The 25,254-nt window shown below is 41.9% G+C and overlaps 2 protein-coding genes across 5 annotated transcripts in view; one reads left to right on the forward strand and one right to left on the reverse strand.

Moving 5' to 3' along the window:
• Nucleotides 1-672, forward strand: part of LOC139532771 (uncharacterized) — a 33,025-nt gene extending 32,353 nt beyond the window's left edge. For all 3 annotated transcript variants that reach the window (XM_071330789.1, XM_071330790.1, XM_071330788.1), the window contains one exon: nt 1-672. In XM_071330789.1, the coding sequence (XP_071186890.1) occupies nt 1-219 (219 nt within the window). In that variant the 3' untranslated portion in view covers nt 220-672.
• On the reverse strand, nt 236-24,711 carry ace2 (angiotensin I converting enzyme 2). Of its 2 annotated transcripts, none has more exons than XM_071330787.1 (18): nt 24,536-24,711; nt 18,294-18,452; nt 16,052-16,145; nt 15,265-15,411; nt 14,364-14,476; nt 7,880-7,985; nt 7,674-7,771; nt 7,354-7,526; nt 5,446-5,672; nt 4,967-5,111; nt 4,459-4,557; nt 3,262-3,384; nt 2,975-3,153; nt 2,661-2,719; nt 2,447-2,547; nt 2,132-2,248; nt 1,645-1,839; nt 236-901 (listed from the first exon to the last, which is right to left on the reverse strand). In XM_071330787.1, the coding sequence occupies exons 1-18, from the start codon at nt 24,587-24,589 to the stop codon at nt 805-807; spliced, it is 2,286 nt and encodes a 761-aa protein (XP_071186888.1). In that variant the 5' UTR covers nt 24,590-24,711; the 3' UTR covers nt 236-804. The 2 variants fall into 2 exon arrangements, with proteins under 2 accessions (XP_071186888.1, XP_071186887.1); XM_071330786.1 differs by lacking the exon at nt 24,536-24,711 and adding an exon at nt 18,754-18,980.
• Between the last annotated feature and the right edge of the window lie 543 nt (nt 24,712-25,254).

The following is a 25,254-nucleotide window of genomic DNA, read 5'->3' on the forward strand; positions in this document are numbered from 1 at the left end:
GCTTGTGACCAACACAGACTGAAAAGCATCAGGAAGGATGATGAGGAGATCCAGGCGTTTGTCTTCTACATGAAGGCTGAAATGAGCAAACAGCGTCGGTTTGAGTCCGCCTACTGCCAGGGCTGGTTCATCCACACTTCTAACGAGACTAAAGTAGATTTGGGGAAACCCCAGGGGTTGACAGGGGACCAGTCATTCTTCTTTGTCATCCATAAATGATGAAGAGGGTTTGTTGTTTCTGCATGTTATGTTACTCTATGTAGTTTCTATAGTGTATTTTTATACCATCATTTTATACCACCATTTTATACCATGTCATTTGTATTTTTTTATTGATCCCATGAGTCCCTGGAAAACGATGATGATTGCTGAGTGGACTATACTGGCTACCATAAATGTGCTGTAGATGAATTGAATGTAGAGAAACAGAGCCCAGGAAAAGTATGGGGGTGTACTGATATTACAGTACGTATGTGTAATACAATAATGCAGCAGTGACCTGCTATTCTGCTATTGCAGAGAGAAGTAGCTATGTATCATACACAAATAATTAGCATTTGTTTGTATTTTTCACTTATTGATAGTTTAGTCAGATAAGTAATGCTTTTATATTCTTTTTCTGTGACTTAAGTATTTTTATTTAGAATAAAATGTATTCTAAAACTCTACAAATGTCTTGAATTTATACATAATTTAAACGAATGATCCAAATTCTAATGTGGTCTTCTTGAAAGTGCTGTTGTTGTAGGGGGTTTTCAGATCTGTCAAGTCGTCTGTCAAACTTTCATACTGACAATCAATGACTCAGAATCCTGTCTGTTCATCCTCTTCTCCCTCAAATGTTTTGTTGGTCACGCCGTAGGGGTTCTCTGCATTCTCTTCAGCTTTCGCTGCAGATTTCCTGGCGATATAGAAGAGAAAGGACTGTGTCATGTTCATTTAAGCAATTTTAAGACACATTTTCCATATTTTATTAACAACCTCACAATTTGCAAGTGATGTAGCAATTCATTTGTCTCTTCCAGACCTGGGTTGAATACATGTGTCAAATACTTGATGTTGTTGATTTAGGTTGACTAGATAGCAGGATTTAAGTTCAGGATTAAGTTCAGGATTAAGTTTGGTTCAAACTGTACTTGAACCTCTCTTTCCTCTTTTCATTCCTTAAAACAACATATAGCATCTCAGTTGGTGCTGACCTAGGATCAGGTTTGCCTTTTAAATCATAATGAATACATGATTACATGGACAGGGAGGACCTGATCCTAGATCAGCACTCCTACTCTGGTATGCTTTATGAACAGGGTTGCAAAATCCTGATAACTTTGACAAAATTCCCTGGTTTTCCAGAAATCCTGGTTGGAAGAATTTTGCAGTCCTATAATGAATACGGCCCAGACTCACTTCTTACTGTCTCTGAAATCAGAGATAATCAACCCTGTTATGAATACGGCCCAGACTCACTTCTTCCTGTCTCTGAAATCAGAGATGATCAACCCTGTTATGAATACGGCCCAGACTCACTTCTTCCTGTCTCTGAAATCAGAGATGATCAACCCTGTTATGAATACGGCCCAGACTCGCTTCTTACTGTCTCTGAAATCAGAGATGATCAACCCTGTTATGAATACGGCCCAGACTCACTTCTTCCTGTCTCTGAAGCCAGAGATAATGAGGTAACAGCCCATGCAGACCACCAGTCCCATGACCACCCCAAACACCACCAGCCAGACGGTGACCGGCTGCTCCACGGGCGGGGCCAGCGTTGCTAGAAGACCCTCGAACTCCAGAGTTTTATCATCCAGTTTGAATGCGTCATTGATTCGACCTCTGGACATCCTAGTGAGATGGACGATGGCTTGAGTCATGGGGTTATGGGTAATGTTAGGAGTGTTTCAAGTACAAATACAATACAAATAAAACACCCATAAGAGGATTTACTGAATGCTGGCGGGAAAATGCAACTTTGTTTACGGCTGTAGTTACAGAAACCACATCAAGAATGCTACACAAAGTGCTATTACTCTGTTTCAGACAGTCTTGTGTCACTCAATCAGTTTGGCAGATATGATCGGGCAAAGTTTGTTTTAGCATGTGTAATCAGCTCACGTTCAAGGGTGGACTCCTTTACCTGATAGCGGCCTCTACCTCAGCTTTGGGAATGACCACGGCAGGGTTGGCAGGGTCAGTCACAACAAAGTAGAAAGAGATTCTGGCTGTCTCCTTGTAGGTGTGGATGTTCTCTGTCCTGGAACAAAGATAATAATACAATTATGTGATGTCACAAGAAGATTCTAATAAATAATATTGATACAATTATATATATACATTTTCATTCTGGAATGTGATGGGAGTGAATGACATAAAGAGAAGGAAAGCTGAGAGTGATGTCTAGGCGGACTTTTATTGTGAAGCAACCTGTGGACTTTTATTGTGAAACACTTACGTGAAAAGAGCTTCCGTCTTGTTGACCTCAAGGTAATACTGTCTCATGGCGTAGGCCATGTTGGCTTTGAACAGGTACATCTCGTTGGCGTTCCAAATGTACTGGAAGAGAAACAATTCAAGTCAGTTCAACTGGATTATATGAAGAGATTGTCCAAAAGAAAAGGTAGTGGAGCTGTTTTACAACCACAGTAAACTCAGCTTAGTGTACTCACTGCCTTGTCACCCATAGCTGCTTTCAGACTCAACCTCACTTTGTAGGCATTCTTTGAGACTGTTGAACAGATAGAAAATATGCATTATTATATATGGAATATATAACTTTTAACTATATCTCAAATTGCATAGAACTTAGTGTGAAGCGATATATTGGCTATGCACACTAGATAGTGAGCTAGATACAGAATCTGGACTCACATGGGTCCTCTGTACTTTTGTACTACTTTGTGTGAAGCGATATATTGGCTATGCACACTAGATAGTGCCCTAGTATGGATAGGGACACTACAGGGACACTATAGGGACTCACATGGGTCTTCAGCTGCTCTCCATCCTGGCTTCCTGTTGTTCTTCCTGTTTTCTTCTATTAGCCAAACATGGAGGTCCTTGAAGTAGTCTAGGAGAGGGGCGGAGTCCATCTTCGCATTTCCTGAAATCGTCTCCAGGGCTCTGGTCCACGACTTTGACCTCCCAAACTCCAGCATCGTCCTGTAAAATGAGATTTGGTTGTTAGTTTGTTGACTTGTTCATTGGCCATTCAGCATTCTTAGAAGTAGACATGAGAGACGCAACAACAAACAGATTTGGTAGGAGCACCTGAGCTTGTCCCCGGCTGCTGTAGAGTTGGTGATGTCACACTTGAATAAGGGTCCAGAGTGGCCAGCTGCCTCACAGAGGGCCTTCTGGAACTGGAACTGATAGATAGTCCTGGTGAAGTATCTATGACAGACAGAGACAGTCCTGGGTCAAATACAGTACATGTCCTGGTGAAGTATCTATGACAAACAGAGACAGTCCTGGGTCAAATACAGTACATGTCCTGGTGAAGTATCTATGACAGACAGAGACAGTCCAGGGTCAAATACAGTACATGTCCTGGTGAAGTATCTATGACAGACAGAGACAGTCCTGGATCAAATACAGTACATGTCCTGGTGAAGTATATATGACAGACAGAGACAGTCCTGGGTCAAATACAGTACATGTCCTGGTGAAGTATCTATGACAAACAGAGACAGTCCTGGGTCAAATACAGTACATGTCCTGGTGAAGTATCTATGACAGACAGAGACAGTCCTGGGTCAAATACAGTACATGTCCTGGTGAAGTATCTATGACAGACAGAGACAGTCCAGGGTCAAATACATGTCTATGCTTCATCATCTCCCACCACCTAAAGCTAAATGACCTATGACAAGCTGAAGAAGCTCCAGGATAGGTCCTTCCTCATACATGGACTGTATATAGCTCTAATACCTGAGCTAAGTGGGATTTAGTTTACCAGGTACAATGGAACCACTTTAATAGTCCCCAAAATACTAAATCTAAAATCAAGCGAAACCTCAATTGCAATTGGACCCAAATCTGCACAGAGACATATACGGCATTACAACAAGAATGGCTGGATGTGAGGGGTATTGAGAATGGCTGGATGTGAGGGGTATTGAGAATGGCTGGATGTGAGGGGTATTGAGAATGGCTGGATGTGAGGGGTATCGAGAATAGCTAGATGTGAGGGGTATTGAGAATGGCTGGATGTGAGGGGTATTGAGAATGGCTGGGTGTGAGGGGTATTGAGAATGGCTGGGTGTGAGGGGTATTGAGAATTGCTGGATGTGAGGGGTATTGAGAATGGCTGGATGTGAGGGGTGTTGAGAATGGCTGGATGTGAGGAGTGTTGAGAATGGCTGGATGTGAGGAGTGTTGAGAATAGCTGGATGTGAGGGGTATTGAGAATGGCTGGATGTGAGGAGTGTTGAGAATGGCTGGATGTGAGGGGTATTGAGATGAGACCTGATGAAGGAGTAGTCTCCGGACACGTGGAACAGAGCAGGCGGGTCACAGTATGTCTCATCTCTGGGTAAGGGCTCCACTACACCGACCATATCCCTCCTGGTAACAGAGTTAGCATCAATAGTTAGCATTGTAATGTCCCTACAGTGACCATATCCCTCCTGGTAACAGAGTTAGCATCAATAGTTAGCATTGTAATGTCCCTACAGTGACCATATCCCTCCTGGTAACAGAGTTAGCATCAATAGTTAGCATTGTAATGTCCCTACAGTGACCATATCCCTCCTGGTAACAGAGTTAGCATCAATAGTTAGCATTGTAATGTCCCTACAGTGTATCGCTAAACCAACTATGAGGTAAAAACGCTAGGCCTCCACTAGAGCCCCTTCTTTACATTGATATACAACACTGATATATTGTTTCTGATTATTTATCTCCCATCACCTAAAGCTAATTCAACTATGACCTATGACAAGCTGAAGAAGCTCCAGAAGAGGTCCTTCCTTACTTCATCTCCCACCAGCGCTGCATCCACTGGTCCTTGGGGATGGTCCCCAGGAAGACCTGCCACCTCCACTCCTCCAGCATGTAGGTGAAAGGCAGGGTGGCCACCATGGTCAGGGCCTGCTTCATCAGGAAGTTGATCTCAGTCTCTGCATTGGGGCAGGAGGAAGAGGAAGAAGTGCTGTTTGAGAGAGGGTACATCTAAAATGGTGACACTATATAGAAAATAAAGTGTAGTGGTCTCTGGTAAAAAAAAAAATGAATCTGTCCCTGACCCTGTCCTTGACCCTGTCCTGACCCTGACCCTGTCCTGACCCTGTCCCTGACCCTGTCCTGACCCTGACCCTGACCCTGACTCTGTTCAGGTGTAACTCAGGTATTCCATAGACCAGCTATAACAACAACAACTGTTGTCTAACTGTTATCATCAGATCTAGATCTGCTTCTACCACTACCTGCCCCTACCCCTGACTCAGGTGTCACCTTTATCCTCGACGAAGTCATCTGGCAGGAGTCCCAGGGCCTTCAGGTGTTTGGGGGTGGCAGCAGACAGGGACATGATCTCCCCCACGGCCTCGTGGAAGCCCTCGTTAGCCCCGTCTCTCAGCAGGTAGGACAGGTTCCTGTAGGCCATCTGGTACTGGTTGTGTCCCATCTCATGGTGCGCTGTCAGGAAGTGGTCCATGTTCACCTCCGTACACATCTTGATCCTGGAAATGGGGGAAATTTAAGAAGTAGACAAAGTCAGGGAAGTACAGTATAATACAGTATAATACAGATTAATACATTATAAAACAGTATAATACAGAATAATACAATATAATACAGTATAATGCATTATAATATGTAAAATACAGTATATAATACAGAATAATACATAATACAGTATAATACATAATACAGTATAATACAGTATAATATGTTATAATACAGAATTATACATAATACAGTATAATACAGTATAATAGGGTATAATACATTATAAAACAGTATAATACAGAATAATACATAATACAGTATAATACGTTATAATACAGTATATAATACAGTATAATACAGAATAATACATAATACAGTATATAATACAGTATAATACGTTATAATAAAGAATAATACAGTATAATACAGTAATACAGTATATAATACAGTATAATACATTTTAATACAGTACAATACCGTATAATAAGTTCATATTTATGATTAATATTTAATCATTACAATTGATGCTGAGTGTAAGGAGGTATAGCCTACAAAATCAGATCAACTCCCTCAGATGTAATTCTACATGTGTGAGCAGCATTTTGAAAAGAAGTTCAACGTGCTGAGGATTTGACCTTGATGACTTATGTTTCACAACAGAATTCCTTCATATCTTTATGACATGCTGCTGTGACTAACAGGATATGAATTCTATATCAGTAGTTAGTGCATGCAATGTCTCTGTCCCTCCCTAAGGCTCTACTTACTGCGTGTCCGGGGATAAATACAGTACGAACATGATTCCTGTTACCTGAAGTCCTCTCTGTCGCTCCCTAAGGCTTGTCACTCTGCATGTCCTGGGCTAAGTGAACGGAAAGGGGGATACCTAGTTTGTTGTACAACTGAATGCATTCAACCAAAATGTGTCTTCCGGATTTAACCCAACCCCTCTGAATTAGAGAGGTGCTGAGGGCCGCCTTAATCGCCGTCCACCTCATCAACACCCGGGGAGCAGTTGTTGTTGGAGATTAACTGCCTTGCTCAAAGGCAGAACAGCAGATGTAACAGTTTAACTTTATTCCGTCCCCTCGCCCCGACCCGGGCGCACTCTGCACACATCAACAACAGTCACCCACGAAGCATCATTACCCATCGCTCCACAAAAGCCAAAGCAAGGGGAACCACTACTTCAAGGTCTCAAAGCGAGTGACGTCACCGATTGAAACGCTATTAGTGCGCACCACCGCTAACTAGCTAGCCATTTCACATCGGTTACACTCACCCCCCTTTCGACCTCCTCCTTTTCCGCAGCAACCAGTGATCCGGGTCAACAGCATCAATGTAACAGTTTAACTTTAGTCCGTCCCCTTGCCCCGACCCGGGCTCGAACCAGGGACCCTCTGCACACATCAACAACAGTCACCCATGAAGCATCGTTACCCATCGCTCCACAAAAGCCACGGCCCTTGCAGAGCAAGGGGAGCCACTACTTCAAGGTCTCAGAGCAAGTGACATCACCGATTGAAAGGCCTTAGCGCGCACCACCGCTAACTAGCTAGCCATTTCACATCCGTTACACAGAGTTGTCCACCTTGCCTGCTCAGGGAGTCAAACCAGCGACCTTTTGGTTACTGGCCCAATGCTCTTAACCGCTAGGCTAGTTAAATGCAGGATGAATACGATTCCTGTTACCTGAAGTCCTCTCTGTTCCCCATGTCCCAGGCTGTAGGGTGGCACACCACCTTCCTGCCATCAGTAGGTTTCTCCAGCATAGAGTCCTTCCAGAAGTTATCGAACATCTTGTATAGACCCACCGACATGAAAAACTTCTCTGCTTCTTGGAACAGTCTGTCCTTAGGCCATTTCTGGGAATTACAGAAAAGGTGTTTAACTCACAGTGTATTTTAGGGGGTAAGAATTGAAAGTAACAGAACCCACGATTCCTAGTCTACAATTTTCAAGGTTTATATTGGATACATAAAATAGCAGATCATTATTTAGTTTCACTCAACCTGTGCGATCATAGCGTCCGTCACATCAATATCGGTTTTCTCTGGAAAAGGGGTTGAGATGGGGTAAAGACCTGTCCAAAACCTTCCCCACATGTCACCTGAAAAAGGTCATTAGAGAGAGAGAGAGAGAGAAGACCTTCATAAACTGAATCAGTCATATTCCAGCAGTGTTGGGGCAAAAGCTGAGCCCTGTCCGGTGACCTTACCCAGTAGATGTGCAGGTAGGCCTCCCTCTGGGTGGATGTGTTCAGGGTGTTTGGCCTGCAGCTTAGACCTCACATAGGCATGCAGCTCAATGTAGAGGGGGAGGATCTGGACAGACACAATGCAATAAAACATAAAAACACATCTTTCATGTGGCAAGTCCGATTTGCATAATGCAAAGAAAGCATACTGGTTGGGGAGTAACGGATTACATATAACGGATTCCAAAAATCTAACTCTAATTCGTTATGTTACCAGCAAGAATATTGTAATCAGATTACCGATACCGATATGATTACTTCTAGTATTACTTTTAAATTCAGAAAGGAAACAAACAAATTATTTGACACCTTTCTGTTTCTCAATGACATTCAAATCAGCATTGATAAAAGGGGCACATTTTTATACCTAGGTTAAGCCAGTTTCAAGTTGGATATTCCACGGATATTCGCCTGTAGTTTTCCTTACGTCCACCAACAGCAGTTAGGGACCGTCTACACAGTGACAAATCACATTTTTCACATTTCAATAGCTCTTTAACCATTACTGCTAAAACGTTAAAAACTGATTGTAGCTAACCCGATGGCATAGACACACATTGCACACACTTTCTTTTGTCGATTTACATCTCGCACTATTTTAAATTATTTATTTACATTTTTGAATTTCAATAGCTCATTGGTCATATGACCTACTGACTTAAACAAGGTTCAGAATGTCCATTGAATACACGTGTATATTGCACACCCTCTAGTTTGTCCATTTTCATCTCACACGTTTTTACATGAAATGTTCTAAATGTAAAATGTCAATAGCTCCTTGGTCATGTGGCCTACCGACCTCAAACAAGGTTCAGAATGTCCACTGACTCTGCCTTCATATCGCACACTCTGATGTTTGTCTACTTTCATTTCATGTTATTAGACTTAAATCTGTAAGCTTTGCAGGTCTTCATTTTACATCGGTGTTAAAACATTTTTTGGAAGTTAACAAATGTTCCAGCCTCTCAATAACTATCTTTCACATGGACACTGAAAAGATCCGCAAATTGCTGTATGTGGTATGGATCAAGGACAGGAGAGGTGTTCAAACAGAGGAGCTAAAATTAAAGGAAGGCGCACAGGTAGGCCTCATGAAAAACAATGTTTCATATGCTCTTTTTAATCACAGTAATAGGCAGTGATTTGTCAGTCAGAGTGAGATTGATAACGTGAAAGAATCCTTTCCATAGCATCACTTTCATATACTGTACATTAAGACAAATCCTTCTACGTTGAGTGTTAGAACACAGTTTACATCACCTGATAATGACTTGATATCTGAGTGCATTCACAAGCCACCTGCAGACCACTTACAAAATGTAATAGTGCATTTGAGGGTTCGTTTTTCTGATGAAAATAGTTATGTGATGCATGGCCTACTATTTCTAACTGGAAAAATACATTCCTACATATTTTGTGCAACACCAAAATGTATAACATTCACACCACAACTACACGTTGAAACTACAGTTTTTTTCCTGTGCAGTTGTAACCGATGTGAAATGGCTAGCTAGTTAGCGGTGGTGCGCGCTAATAGCATTTCAATCAGTGACGTCACTCGCTCTGAGACCTTGAAGTAGTTGTTCCCCTTGCTCTGCAAAGGCCGTGGCTTTTGTGGCGCGATGGGTAACGATCCTTCGTGGGTGTCAGTTGTCTATGTGTGCAGAGGGTTCCTGGTTCGACCCCAGGTAGGGGTGAGGAGAGGGACGGCAGCAGTACTGTTACACTGTGATCAACTTACATTTTTATAGCTTTTTGTATTTCTGAGTGACGTAAAGGTATCGACATAGTGATTAATTCACTTTTAATGTCATTACAGAAAACATACAACAACAACAAAATGATCGAGTTAACAACACATTGGAAACAGAGCGTGTCATGAAACTGACAAATAAAGATGCTAATGGAAAGGGAAATATTGATGATGGCCAGAAATTCAGTCAACACCAACTAGATCATTACTCCAGAGACAGAGGGCCAGAAGGTGAGGAAGAGGCTCTAGAGGACAGGAAAGATGACATACAAGCACAAAGTGATGAAGAGTACTCCAGAGACAGAGGGCCAGAAGGTGAGGAAGAGGCTCTAGAGGACAGGAAAGATGACATACAAGCACAAAGTGATGAAGAGTACTCCAGAGACAGAGGGCCAGAAGGTGAGGAAGAGGCTCTAGAGGACAGGAAAGATGACATACAAGCACAACCTGATGAAGAGTACTCCAGAGACAGAGGGCCAGAAGGTGAGGAAGAGGCTCTAGAGGACAGGAAAGATGACATACAAGCACAACCTGATGAAGAGTACTCCAGAGACAGAGGGCCAGAAGGTGAGGAAGAGGCTCTAGAGGACAGGAAAGATGACATACAAGGAAAACCTGATGAAGAGTACTCCAGAGACAGAGGGCCAGAAGGTGAGGAAGAGGCTCTAGAGGACAGGAAAGATGACATACAAGCACAAAGTGATGAAGAGTACTCCAGAGACAGAGGGCCAGAGGTGAGGAAGAGGCTCTAGAGGACAGGAAAGATGACATACAAGCACAACGTGATGAAGAGTACTCCAGAGACAGAGGGCCAGAATGTGGGGCAGAGGCTCTAGAGAACAGGAAAGATGACATACAAGCACAAAGTGATGAAGAGTACTCCGGAGACAGAGGGCCAGAAGGTGAGGAAGAGGCTCTAGAGGACAGGAAAGATGACATACAAGCACAACCTGATGAAGAGTACTCCAGAGACAGAGGGCCAGAAGGTGAGGAAGAGGCTCTAGAGGACAGGAAAGATGACATACAAGCACAACCTGATGAAGAGTACTCCAGAGACAGAGGGCCAGAAGGTGAGGAAGAGGCTCTAGAGGACAGGAAAGATGACATACAAGGAAAACCTGATGAAGAGTACTCCAGAGACAGAGGGCCAGAAGGTGAGGAAGAGGCTCTAGAGGACAGGAAAGATGACATACAAGCACAAAGTGATGAAGAGTACTCCAGAGACAGAGGGCCAGAGGTGAGGAAGAGGCTCTAGAGGACAGGAAAGATGACATACAAGCACAACGTGATGAAGAGTACTCCAGAGACAGAGGGCCAGAATGTGGGGCAGAGGCTCTAGAGGACAGGAAAGATGACATACAAGCACAAAGTGATGAAGAGTACTCCGGAGACAGAGGGCCAGAAGGTGAGGAAGAGGCTCTAGAGGACAGGAAAGATGACATACAAGCACAACCTGATGAAGAGTACTCCAGAGACAGAGGGCCAGAAGGTGAGGAAGAGGCTCTAGAGGACAGGAAAGATGACATACAAGCACAACCTGATGAAGAGTACTCCAGAGACAGAGGGCCAGAAGGTGAGGAAGAGGCTCTAGAGGACAGGAAAGATGACATACAAGCACAAAGTGATGAAGAGTACTCCAGAGACAGAGGGCCAGAAGGTGAGGAAGAGGCTCTAGAGGACAGGAAAGATGACATACAAGCACAACCTGATGAAGAGTACTCCAGAGACAGAGGGCCAGAATGTGAGGAAGAGGCTCTAGAGGACAGGAAAGATGACATACAAGCACAAAGTGATGAAGAGTACTCCAGAGACAGAGGGCCAGAAGGTGAGGAAGAGGCTCTAGAGGACAGGAAAGATGACATACAAGCACAACCTGATGAAGAGTACTCCAGAGACAGAGGGCCAGAAGGTGAGGAAGAGGCTCTAGAGGACAGGAAAGATGACATACAAGCACAAAGTGATGAAGAGTACTCCAGAGACAGAGGGCCAGAAGGTGAGGAAGAGGCTCTAGAGGACAGGAAAGATGACATACAAGCACAACCTGATGAAGAGTACTCCAGAGACAGAGGGCCAGAAGGTGAGGAAGAGGCTCTAGAGGACAGGAAAGATGACATACAAGCACAAAGTGATGAAGAGTACTCCAGAGACAGAGGGCCAGAACAAGTGAGTGATGCTAAAACAATGACCAGACCAGGGGCAAAGCCATTTTCCATTTCTATTAAGATGGACAGGTGGAAGAAAATAAAGCCCTTACCAGGTACTTCAAATCTACAACAGCCGTGGACAGACGTGCTGTATTCTGAATTTAATAAGGTCAATCCATACTGCACCTTGGAATTCAAATACCAGCATATCAAAGCTAGTCACAGCCGGAAAAAAGCCTCACCTTACTTCTGTGCCTCGGCCACCTGCACCTTTCAGTCGTGTAAATCGAAATACATGTTTAGATGACAAAAAAGGCCTAGCAAATATAGCAAATATGTCAACATCATGGTATTCAGGTTTGGTGAGGTGACACACCAACGAAGTGAGAGAAGATGTAGGCCTGTAAGATATACATTTTTAATTTAGAAAAATGTATGAAAAATCTTGTGAGATGAAAATGGACAAACTAAAGGGTGTGCGATATAGAAGGGTAGTCAGTGGACATTCTGGACCTTGTTTGAAGTCATTAAGTCACATGACCAAGGAGCTATTGACATTTTAAATTTGGAAATATTCATGTAAAAATATGTGAGATGAAAATGGACAAACTAAAGGGTGTGCAATGTGTAGTCCCACTGAGTGGACATCCTGAATCTTGTTTGAAGTCAGTAGGTCACATGACCAAGGAGCTATTGAAATTCAAATGTAAAAAATTAAAAAAAATTAAAAAAAAGTACTTTGTTTATGCTCCCTAACTAATTCAACTAGGAATACAAAATGCTGCTCACATTTCCACATGTTTATTAGCTTTGGAAAGCGAATTAATGTCCAAATCTAGTGTGCGCAATTTTTCCAACATCATGACACTTATTTGGAGTCTGTGGCTCAAGTAATTTGAACGCTATTGAGGTTTGAATGCGCGAATATCCGTCGAATATCCAACTTGAAACTGGCTTTACCTCGGTCATTTTTATTTGTTCTGCCTGAGCGAGTCTGACCACAAATTAGAGACCACTATGATGACACAACAAATGCGTTTGATGGATCGCAGGAATATGCTTTTGTAGGCTACAGTCCAAACTATGTCTTCCGATGGAGTGACTGCTGTCGGCAACCACAGGTTGTCCAACTTGAGTAGTAGTGGTGTAGTCTACAGCGATACGGATATCACTTATTACTGATATCTAGGCTGCATAGCGCATGGATGAATCACACTGCTGCGCTCTCATTTAGCTATTAGAGCCTTACGGATTGTGGTTGTTGTGAATGTGGATGTTGTGGGAGGCTGTTCACAAATGTATATGTGTATTTTAACCCAATAATGGTTGAATATAAGAAGTTTAAGCTGCCTATCAATCGTGGTTTTTATGACAGAACCAAACGGAAGCAAACAGAGCAAAACAATAGTTTCTATTGGACAAATTCAGGTAGGTCCCTCCCCGTTTCGTCCAGTTTGCTTCCGTTTAAGAAACGTTTTGCAACAGATTCGGCGTAATGAATATGCCAGTACACAGCCAGTATAAAATGCGTTCTTGCAACCGCTTCATATTGCGGATCCCAGCCTATGGAATAAAAGTTTGAGGCAGTTCCTCCCTTCTCAACGCCCCCGTGGTATTTTTCTACATATTGTCAACAAAAAACTAAAAAAATTAAGATGACCACGAGAAAGCCCAATCAGTCGTCGATGAAAACAAACACATAAACAACAGAGTAGGCTAATTAGTCCTTAGTTATTGGGTTATACTCGGGTAAAACAATTTGACTAATCTATATTTCCATATTTCCAAGTCCTATTCTTTAAGATCAAGGGGTATTAAATGAATTGGAATGACAGGAAATCTGTCAGACTCTGGTGTTTAATGTAAAAATATAATCCTATTATTATCTATACAGTAGTAGAAAGCAATGGGTTAAAAGAAGCTTACATAACCAACCCATGAAGGAGAATGTAACATCCATATATGGCCAGCTATGTAAACTCTAACATTGATTTATCCTAACATTGATTTATCCTGCAATGGATGTTGTTCAGTTCTTCTAATGCCTCTTAAGCAGATTGACGTTTATTGGGATGAGTCTTGTCCTGGAGGCAGAACTGAGCGATGTCAGCTAGATGGGCCAGCTGCAGAGTCAAAATTAGCGCAGTGCACGCTAACCAGGTCTCAAGGTGTACGGCGTTTCCTCCGACACATTGGTGCGGCTGGCTTCCGGTTTGGATGCGCGCTGTGTTAAAGAAGCAGTGCGGCTTGGTTGGGTTGTGTTTCGGAGGACGCATGGCTCTCGACCTTCGCCGCTCCCAAGTCAGTGCGGGAGTTGTAGCGATGAGACAAGACAGTAACTACTAACAATTGGATCCCACGAAATTGGGGAGAAAAAGGGGGTAAAATAAATAAATAAAAGTAATATATACAATAACAAATACATCCAATAATACAAAATAGTATCAATAATATTTTATTAACAGTGTTTTTGCTACATACGATACATTTCATTTGTATGTGAGAAAAGCTCAGCGTAGTTAAAGCACCACAACAGTCGACAACGTACCTCTTTGTAAATGCGCCTCACATCGATCATCAGTTGGCCCCTGGCGTAGTTGTACGGGCTGTCATCGGTAGTTTCATAGTTGGACCTCCAATAATCTCCGTAGTCCTCATAACCTGTGGCGATAGATATAGTAGTAGTTGGACAGGTTTGTAGTAGTAGTATAGTAGTTGTGCAGTAGTAGTATAGTAGTAATATAGTAGTAGTATAGTAGTGGTATATTGGTAATATATTATTTGTAGTATAGTAAGATAGTAGTAGTATAGTAATATAGTAGTTGTAGTAGTAGTTTTAGTAGTCGTAATATAGTAGTAGTAGTAGTAGCAGTAATATAGTAGTAATAGTATTAGTAGTAGTCATAGTAGTAGTATAAGTATAGTAGTAGTACTAATTATAGCAGTAGTAGTAGTAGTTTTAGTAGTAGTAATAGTAATATAGTAGTAGTAGTAGTAGCAGTGATATAGTAGTAATAATATTATTAGTAGTATAAGCATAGTAGTAGTAGTATAGTAGATGTGCTGTAGTATAGTAGTAGTAGTAGTAATAGTAGTATAAGTATAGTAGTAGTAGTAATAATATTAGTAGTAATTATAGCAGTATAGTAGATGTGCTGTAGTAGTAGTAGTAATAGTAGTATAAGTATAGTAGTAGTAATTATAGCAGTAGTAGTAGTAGTATAATAGATGTGCTGTGGTAGTAGTAGTGGTAATTATAGCAGTAGTTGTAGTAGTTTAGTAGATGTGCTGTAGTATAGTAGTAGTAGTAGTAGTAGTAGTAGTAGTAGTAGTAGTAGTAACAGTAGTATAAGTATAGTAATAATAGTAGTAGTAATTATAGCAGTAGTAATAGTAGTATAGTAGATGTGCTGTGGTAGTAGTAGTAGTAGTAGTATTAGTAGGTCTACCATTGAGTTTGGCAGCTTCGTTCTTAAGGTCCACATAGTCTTCATATAGAGGCCTCATCTTCTTCCCTACCTCCACTCTCCAGCCCTCCCATACATGCAGACGCTCATAGTAGTCACTGTCCATGTTGGCCATTACACTCTCCAGCCCTAGACATTAGACACAGCAGTAAACCAGTTGAAATAAGGATGGTTCATATTTGAAATAGAACCTCCAGCACACCAGTATTCTTGTCCATTCCCTTGTATTTTTGTTATTCTTTTATGTGTACTCGCATACAGGAATATCATTGAGCTGGGGTTCCTTTTTTCATACACAACATTAAACCACTATCCGACCTCAGGTTTCTGAAGCCACCTCCCTCACCAAGACATCCAAGCACCAAAACCTGAAGTGAGGAGAGACCTTTTACAAGAAATACTATTCCTTCAAAACTAGGGGAGTTTTTCGGCAGGGCTTTTTGTTGTTGAAGTCTAGGGTCTGCATCCCACTGGTACACAATTTAGTACACTACTTTTGACCCTAAATAGTGCACTACTTTTGAGCCTATATTTTGCTCTACGTTTGACACTACTAGGGCCCTGGTCAAAAGTAGTGCACTATATAGGGAATAGAGTGCCATTTGGAACTCAGTCAATTACCTTGGACATCCGTAAAAGGGCAGTCGGTCATAAAGTCAGGTTGCCACAGCTGCTGACAGTTGGTACTTTGTACCCATACCAAATGGCACCCACTTCATTACTTAGTGTCCTACTTTCACCCAGATCCATGTGGGAGTCCGGCCTTTACCTGGTTCCAAAGTTTGACAGTCGAAGGGGTCTTCTCTCTTGCACACCGTGCCTGTACTGTAGATGGAGCTCATCTCATTCATCACTTTGTTCAGCTGACATGAAATACAACAACAACAACAACATTAACAACAACAACACAAACAAGTTATGCTATGTTGTGGTATCACAATGATTTGGCTAGCCTGTTCCCGTTAGTATTTGACTAGCCTGTTCCCGTTAGTATTTGACTAGCCTGTTCCCGTGAGTATTTGACTAGCCTGTTCCCGTTAGTATTTGACTAGCCTGTTCCCGTGACTATTTGACTAGCCTGTTCCCGTGACTATTTGACTAGCCTGTTCCCGTGAGTATTTGACTAGCCTGTTCCCGTGACTATTTGACTAGCCTGTTCCCGTGACTATTTGACTAGCCTGTTCCCGTTAGTATTTGACTAGCCTGTTCCCGTGAGTATTTGACTAGCCTGTTCCCGTGAGTATTTGGCTGGCCTGTTCCCGTGACTATTTGACTAGCCTGTTCCCGTGAGTATTTGACTAGCCTGTTCCCGTGAGTATTTGGCTGGCCTGTTCCCGTGACTATTTGACTAGCCTGTTCCCGTGAGTATTTGACTAGCCTGTTCCCGTGAGTATTTGGCTAGCCTGTTCCCGTGAGTATTTGACTAGCCTGTTCCCGTGAGTATTTGGCTGGCCTGTTCCCGTGACTATTTGACTAGCCTGTTCCCGTGAGTATTTGACTAGCCTGTTCCCGTGAGTATTTGGCTAGCCTGTTCCCCTGAGTATTTGACTAGCCTGTTCCCATGAGTATTTGACTAGCCTGTTCCCGTGAGTATTTGACTAGCCTGTTCCCGTGAGTATTTGACTAGCCTGTTCCCCTGAGTATTTGACTAGCCTGTTCCCGTGAGTATTTGACTAGCCTGTTCCCGTGAGTATTTGGCCTTTGTACAGATTTCCTGGTTAAATTGATTGTATTAACAGAAGACCAGTCAGACGAATAGAAGAGATGAGGACAGTCAGACTAATAGAAGAGATGAGGACAGTCAAACTAATAGAAGAGATGAGGACAGTCAAACTAATAGAAGAGATGAGGACAGTCAGACTAATAGAAGAGATGAGGACAGTCAGACTAGTAGAAGAGATGAGGACAGTCAGACTAATAGAAGAGATGAGGACAGTCAGACTAATAGAAGAGATGAGGACAGTCAGACTAATAGAAGAGATGAGGACAGTCAGACTAATAGAAGAGATGCGGACATTCAGACTAATAGAAGAGATGAGGACAGTTAGACTAATAGAAGAGATGAGGACAGTCAAACTAATAGAAGAGATGAGGACAGTCAAACTAATAGAAGAGATGAGGACAGTCAGACTAATAGAAGAGATGAGGACAGTCAGACTAGTAGAAGAGATGAGGACAGTCAGACTAGTAGAAGAGATGAGGACAGTCAGACTAATAGAAGAGATGAGGACAGTCAGACTAATAGAAGAGATGAGGACAGTCAGACTAATAGAAGAGATGAGGACAGTCAGACTAATAGAAGAGATGCGGACATTCAGACTAATAGAAGAGATGAGGAGAGTCAGACTAATAGAAGAGATGAGGACAGTCAAACTAATAGAAGAGATGAGGACAGTCAAACTAATAGAAGAGATGAGGACAGTCAGACTAATAGAAGAGATGAGGACAGTCAGACTAGTAGAAGAGATGAGGACAGTCAGACTAATAGAAGAGATGAGGACAGTCAGACTAATAGAAGAGATGAGGACAGTCAGACTAATAGAAGAGATGAGGACAGTCAGACTAATAGAAGAGATGAGGACAGTCAGACTAATAGAAGAGATGAGGACAGTCAGACTAATAGAAGAGATGAGGACATTCAGACTAATAGAAGAGATGAGGACAGTCAGACTAATAGAAGAGATGAGGACAGTCAGACTAATAGAAGAGATGAGGACAGTCAGACTAATAGAAGAGATGAGGACAGTCAGACTAATAGAAGAGATGAGGACAGTCAGACTAATAGAAGAGATGAGGACAGTCAGACTAATAGAAGAGATGAGGACAGTCAGACTAATAGAAGAGATGAGGACAGAAAACAAAGCTATCTTACATGTGGACTGAAAGAGGACCACAATGGAAAGAAGTCCTCTAGTCAATGATTTTAGGTGAATTGTGATTTTAAAAGGTTAAATCATTAAAATCAAGAAGAAGAAAAAGATCAGAGACAGCAGTGAAAGAATGTTTCTTACATGTGCCGCTTTGTCTGCGGACAGGACCCCAGAGCCCTTGTCCTGGAGGGAAGTCAGCTGGAGTTTGATCAATGGATTACTGATCTGATCGATTGGAAAGTTCCCCGACTCCTTGGATACTTTGCTGTAGTATTCTCCCCAGATTGCGCTCTGTACACCCTGAAACCAGAACAAAACATTGACAGAAATTACATTTGATTCATAATATTAACAATAGCATACACTAGACAATATAAAATAAATAGTTGTCTGTCTGGAGTTATGTGTTGAGATGTAGCCTACCAATCCAGAATTGACAGCAATATACCATTATTAACATTGCTCAGAACCAGAACCCTAGATCCACCGTGTTTGTCAGTCCAGTCTTGTGGACCCCAGCTATAGGCCATAGGGGTCTCTGAAGATGGCTTTGAAACTCTGTCTTTCATTAATGCCACTTTAAATCGACCAGAAAACTCACCAGTTTGTCTAAATTCTCCTGGGAAATATCTGTGTTGTACGCCCATGATGCCAGGGAATACTGATACATGAGATGAGTAGCGTTCCCATCAAACTGGTCCAGAAACTCCTGTGCCCTTCTCTCTAAGTCCGACTGTGCTGCCACACAGGCCACAGCAATCAGCCCCACTAGAAGAAGCCTGGTCATAGACATCCTGTATGAATATCCCCTACGGCCACACTGAGACCGCTTCAGTTTCTTATTCACGTATATCTAACTCTAAGGGCTGTCCTCGACCTTTGGTCAGAGTCATAACTCCAGGGTGTATCTTGTCCTTTATACCCAGATTGGTGGATAGAAGGGTACAGTGTACGTCAGTGGGCCAGCTATCGCACGGCGGACGGGCTACTATCTCAAACATAACATTGCCTTTGTTCTACAACTATAACATTGTCTTTGTTCTACAACTATAATATTGTCTTGAAGTTACTGACAGTCTTGCTGTAACTTCTGCGCTGAGACAGTGAACATGTACATGTTTGAGGTGTGTGTGTGTGTGTGTTTGTGCCAAACCCATCACACTAGAGTAGAGTAGAACAGAACAGAGTAGAATAGAACAGAGTAGAAGTAGAGTAGAATAGAACAGAATAGAATAGAACAGAGTAGAGTAGAACAGAGTAGAATAGAATAGAACAGAGTAGAATAGAACAGAGTAGAAGTAGAGTAGAATAGAACAGAATAGAATAGAAAAGAGTAGAGTAGAACAGAGTAGAAGTAGAGTAGAATAGAACAGAATAGAATAGAACAGAGTAGAGTAGAACAGAGTAGAATAGAATAGAACAGAGTAGAATAGAACAGAGTAGAAGTAGAGTAGAATAGAACAGAATAGAATAGAACAGAATATAGTAGAATAGAATAGAACAGAGTAGAGTAGAGTAGAATAGAACAGAATAGAACAGAGTAGAGTAGAACAGAGTAGAATAGAATAGAACAGAGTAGAATAGAACAGAGTAGAAGTAGAGTAGAATAGAACAGAATAGAATAGAACAGAATATAGTAGAATAGAATAGAACAGAGTAGAGTAGAACAGAGTAGAATAGAACAGAGTAGAATAGAATAGAACAGAATAGAGTAGAATAGAACAGAGTAGAAGTAGAGTAGAATAGAACAGAGTAGAATAGAACAGAATAGAACAGAGTAGAATAGAACAGAATATAGTAGAATAGAATAGAACAGAGTAGAGTAGAACAGAGTAGAATAGAATAGAACAGAGTACAGTAGAATAGAATAGAACAGAGTAGAATAGAACAGAGTAGAGTAGAGTAGAACAGAGTAGAATAGAACAGAATAGAACAGAGTAGAATAGAACAGAATATAGTAGAATAGAATAGAATAGAACAGAATAGAACAGAGTAGAGTATAACAGAGTAGAATAGAATAGAACAGAGTACAGTAGAATAGAACAGAGTAGAATAGAATAGAACAGAGTAGAATAGAGTAGAATAGAACAGAGTAGAGTCTTTATTATCCACAGGGGGCAATTCATTTTGCAGCACATTGTCATTGTTTCTCTATGGTATAGTAGGTCAGGGCGTGACTGGGGTGTTCTAGTCTATTATCTCTATGTGGTGTTCTGGTTTATTATTTCTATTTGGCGTTCTAGTTGTCATATTTCTATGTTGGTGTGTTTGATATGGTTCCCAATTAGAGGCAGCTGGTAACGTTGTCTCTAATTGGGGATCATATTTAGGTAGCCTTTTTTCCACCTGTGTTTTGTGGGATATTGAATATTGTATTTTGAGTTAGTGTATGTGTCACGCCCTGACCTTAGTATTCTTTGTTTTCTTTATTATTTTGGTCAGGTCAGGGTGTGACGAGGGTGGAATGTGTGTTTTTGTCTTGTCTAGGGTTTTGGTATGTCTAGGTGTGTGTGTGTGTAGTCTAGGCATTATGTAGGTCTATGGTGGCCTAGATTGGTTCCCAATCAGAGGCAGCTGTTTATCGTTGTCTCTGATTAGGGATCCTATTTAGGTGACCATTTTCCAGTTTGGTTTGTGGGTTATTGTCTATGTTGATGGTGCATGTCTGCACTCCGTGTTTATAGCGTTCACGGTCGTTTGTTATTTTGTATAGTTTGTTAGTGTTCTTCGTGTTCAGTCGTCGTGTATTAAAATATGTATTCACTTCACGCTGCGCTTTGGTCTCCTCACTACGACGAACGTGACAGTATGTAGCACCTCTGTAGTCACGGTTCGTTGTTTGTTTCTTGTTTTGTTTTATAGTTTCACTTTAATAAATTATGTGGAACTGTAATCACGCTGCACCTTGGTCCTTCTCTACCAACGAACGTGACACACATAGTGAAAACACATTGAACACATGACAATAAATAAATACAAAAACTATACCGCAGGGTTCCCCAACTGGTGGCACGCTAGCCGAATTTGGCCCACAGGGATTTTATATGTCCCCCCAAGTTTTCTCAGCCAATTATTATTTATTTTATTTTCATAAAATACTGTCAAAGCACCAGCAAAATGTCTCCAAGTGATTTTAATTTTGGAAATTTATTGCCACGTATAATAGAGAGAGATATATGTGATCTTATACTGTACAAATATAAGCAAGGTTTGAAATGATTTTGTTGTATTCAAATATTATATCTGGGCTTCAAAATGTACAAATGATTTGTAATTATGTTCTGGCCCCCTGACCATCAGCTCAAGAAAAAAGCATCCCGCTGCTGAATCTAGTGGTTCCTGATATACTACAATATACACACAGCTACCAGTACTACTAGAGGTTATTGAGACAGCTGATGGCAGCTAGGTCTGATATCCCTGATCTCCTGGTCCAGCTGCACTAAAGTACATCACTACTGTATGGCCTAAAAAAAACATCCATTAAGGCTTTATCCCAAATGGTACCCTATTCCCTATGTAGTGCACTACTTTTGACCAAGGCCCTATGGCCCATAGTGCACTATGTAGGGAATATGGTGCCATTTGGGACATGACCTAAAAGGAACTCAAACCAAACTTCAAATGTATTAGCTCTGTTCAATGCATTAAAATGACTGCACAAATGTTTGGATTTTTAACAGTTAGTCATCTCAAATGCACCACTGCGAATGTTTATCAAACTTTTTCAAAACATAGATACTTTATAATACTTAACAAAAATACTTAATATTTATATAACAATATATTTATTGTTCGTCAATAAGCCTTTAGTAGATCGTTTATAAGGAACTACTTTATTAACACAGGGAAGGAAACTAATTTTAACAGATCAATTCCCATCTGTTTGGTGTACTGTGTCCTTAGCTGTACTTCAGCAGGGGAACATGATTTAAATAGAAACGTCAGGTCTTAATTGGCCTCTTGGTTGTAGTTGACACCTTATCAGACTCAGGGACTATTACAGGCAGGATGGAAACTGCAAGACATGCACCTTTGGGCCCTAAAGGGAGATAAGTATCGATCAGATCAAGGCAAAGTTGATTATTAAACTTGTTATTACAACAATATGATAACAGATATCGGACCCCAGTAGCTGCAGTCCCCAGTGTTGTATTTCTGTCTCAGTAACTGAATCAGCAGGAGAACGGCTATAAAGGGATTGGGGGTTTGTTCCATCTAGTGGAACTCATTCATTTTAGATGTATATCACTATATCATCATACGCTTTGGCTTTCATTTTATTAGTCTACTGAAACCAAACATCTAATGGACTTTTTTTGTATTTTGTCAGTACACTATATATATTTTTTTAAATCTCTTTACCTCAGAAGGCAGTTGTGTTTATGTTGGACTGAATGTGTATTGCATGAGTATCCAGAGAGATGAAACAGCTAAAAGGTGTTGCCTAGTGACCAAAATGTCACATGGGGTGTTTCTTCTGTCTGTGTGCAAGTTTACCTGACTGACCTCCAGCATTATAAAGTCACTTCCTGTGTGGCCCCTAGGCCGTGGTGGAAGGATACCTGTTCAACCTGTTCAGGCTTTTTCGACCGCGTAACCGTATCACTCCCTCCATGTCTGCCCGAGGATCAGGTGACAGTGTCTGCGTTCCTAATGACACCCTATGTCCTATTGAGTGCACTAGGTTACTTTTGACCAGAGCACTATGAACCCTGGTCAACGTCTGTACACTCTATAGAGAATAAGAAGCCATTTGGGACGCAGGCTGTTTACCCGAATATCAAGTGTCTGTGACTTCAGGCCAAAACACAGAGGAGTTCCCTCACTTCTCACTGTTACCCAGAGATTCATCTTCTGGTGTCTGTGACTTCAGGCCAAAACACAGAGGAGTTCCCTCACTTCTCACTGTTACCCAGAGATTCATCTTCTGGTGTCTGTGACTTCAGGCCAAAACACAGAGGAGTTCCCTCACTTCTCACTGTTACCCAGAGATTCATCTTCTGGTGTCTGTGACTTCAGGCCAAAACACAGAGGAGTTCCCTCACTTCTCACTGTTACCCAGAGATTCATCTTCTGGTGTCTGTGACTTCAGGCCAAAACACAGAGGAGTTCCCTCACTTCTCACTGTTACCCAGAGATTCATCTTCTAGTGTCTGTGACTTCAGGCCAAAACACAGAGGAGTTCCCTCACTTCTCACTGTTACCCAGAGATTCATCTTCTGGTGTCTGTGACTTCAGGCCAAAACACAGAGGAGTTCCCTCACTTCTCACTGTTACCCAGAGATTCATCTTCTAGTGTCTGTGACTTCAGGCCAAAACACAGAGGAGTTCCCTCACTTCTCACTGTTACCCAGAGATTCATCTTCTAGTGTCTGTGACTTCAGGCCAAAACACAGAGGAGTTCCCTCACTTCTCACTGTTACCCAGAGATTCATCTTCTAGTGTCTGTGACTTCAGGCCAAAACACAGAGGAGTTCCCTCACTTCTCACTGTTACCCAGAGATTCATCTTCTGGTGTCTGTGACTTCAGGCCAAAACACAGAGGAGTTCCCTCACTTCTCACTGTTACCCAGAGATTCATCTTCTGGTGTCTGTGACTTCAGGCCAAAACACAGAGGAGTTCCCTCACTTCTCACTGTTACCCAGAGATTCATCTTCTGGTGTCTGTGACTTCAGGCCAAAACACAGAGGAGTTCCCTCACTTCTCACTGTTACCCAGAGATTCATCTTCTGGTGTCATGACTGACAGGCCAAACAATAACATCGTAAACCATCCCTTTTAATGTCCTTTCAGGAAATGACTGTTTTTGAGTTGTTATCATTATGTAGCTGCTTGATATCATTGCAACTTAGACAACACCCAGAGAGAGAGAGAGAGAGAGAGAGAGAGAGAGAGAGAGAGAGAGAGAGAGAGAGAGAGAGAGAGAGAGAGAGAGAGAGAGAGAGAGAGAGAGAGAGAGAGAGAGAGAGAGAGAGAGAGAGAGAGAGAGAGAGAGAGAGACCTCCGTTAGTGATGCTGCATGTGATTGATTCCAGGAAGATGAAGTTCCGAGATCTGCCACAAGAGGGGGCTGCTCTATAGTCACAGCCGTGTCACAGAAGAATCAGCCTCTCTCTCTCGCGCGCGCGCTGACATTAGGTATTCCAAGAAAAGCTTTATCAGACAGAAATGTATATTTTTGCCTTTAGTACTAAAGCCTATAGAAACTAATTGAATAACACATTCAGACATGGCAAAAAGTACTGTCAAAAAATCTATCATAAGAAACAAGATTTTTAAGTGTCAGTCCTAAATCACATACAGTATTTAACCCCTTTTCGGGTGTAGGCACAAAACTACCTTCGACTTCCATTAGTTTTTAAAATCCGGTACCGGTTACCTTCAGAGTCCCGTGACACTTGTGGGGGTCGTATAGCAAAACGAAGAACATCATCGTGTTCGTGAGCTAGAGTAGTCATAATCGTTTTTTTAGGTCAAACCGTTCAGATGCTCCAGACGTTTTTCGTGAGAAGACCGATTTTCGGGATATCTCATGGTCTGACAAACACCGCTCTAGCTCTGTCACCTTTCACCACAGATGCGGAAGTGGTGGATGCGGTGGTTTGAGATGCAGCCCATGTAAAAACACATATCTCTATAGCTTCAACTGACTGATTTTGATGGGGATTTGTTTGTTATGTAACATATATATATATTTTAAACCAGCTGAAAATCCTGCCATCCAGGACCTATACACAATATCCTAGGCAGTGTCAGAGGAAGGCCCCAAAAATTGTCAAAGACTCCAGGCACCCAAGTCATAGACTGTTCTCTCTGCTACCGCACGGCAAGCGGTACCGGAGCACCAAGTTTAGGTCCAAAAGGCTTCTTAACAGCTTCTACCCCCAAGCCATAAGACTGCTGAACAATTAATCAAATGGCCACCCGGACTATTTACATTGACTATTTACATTGACTATTTACATTGAGCTACTCGCTGTTTATTATCTATGTATAGTCACTTCACCCCTACTTACATGTACAAATTACCTCGACTAACCTGTATCCCCGCACATTGACTCAGTACCGCTACCCTCTGTATATAGCCTCGTTATTGTT

This window comes from Salvelinus alpinus, chromosome 10 (genome assembly GCF_045679555.1).
Source record: "Salvelinus alpinus chromosome 10, SLU_Salpinus.1, whole genome shotgun sequence".
In the NCBI taxonomy this organism is placed as follows: Eukaryota; Metazoa; Chordata; class Actinopteri; order Salmoniformes; family Salmonidae; genus Salvelinus; species Salvelinus alpinus.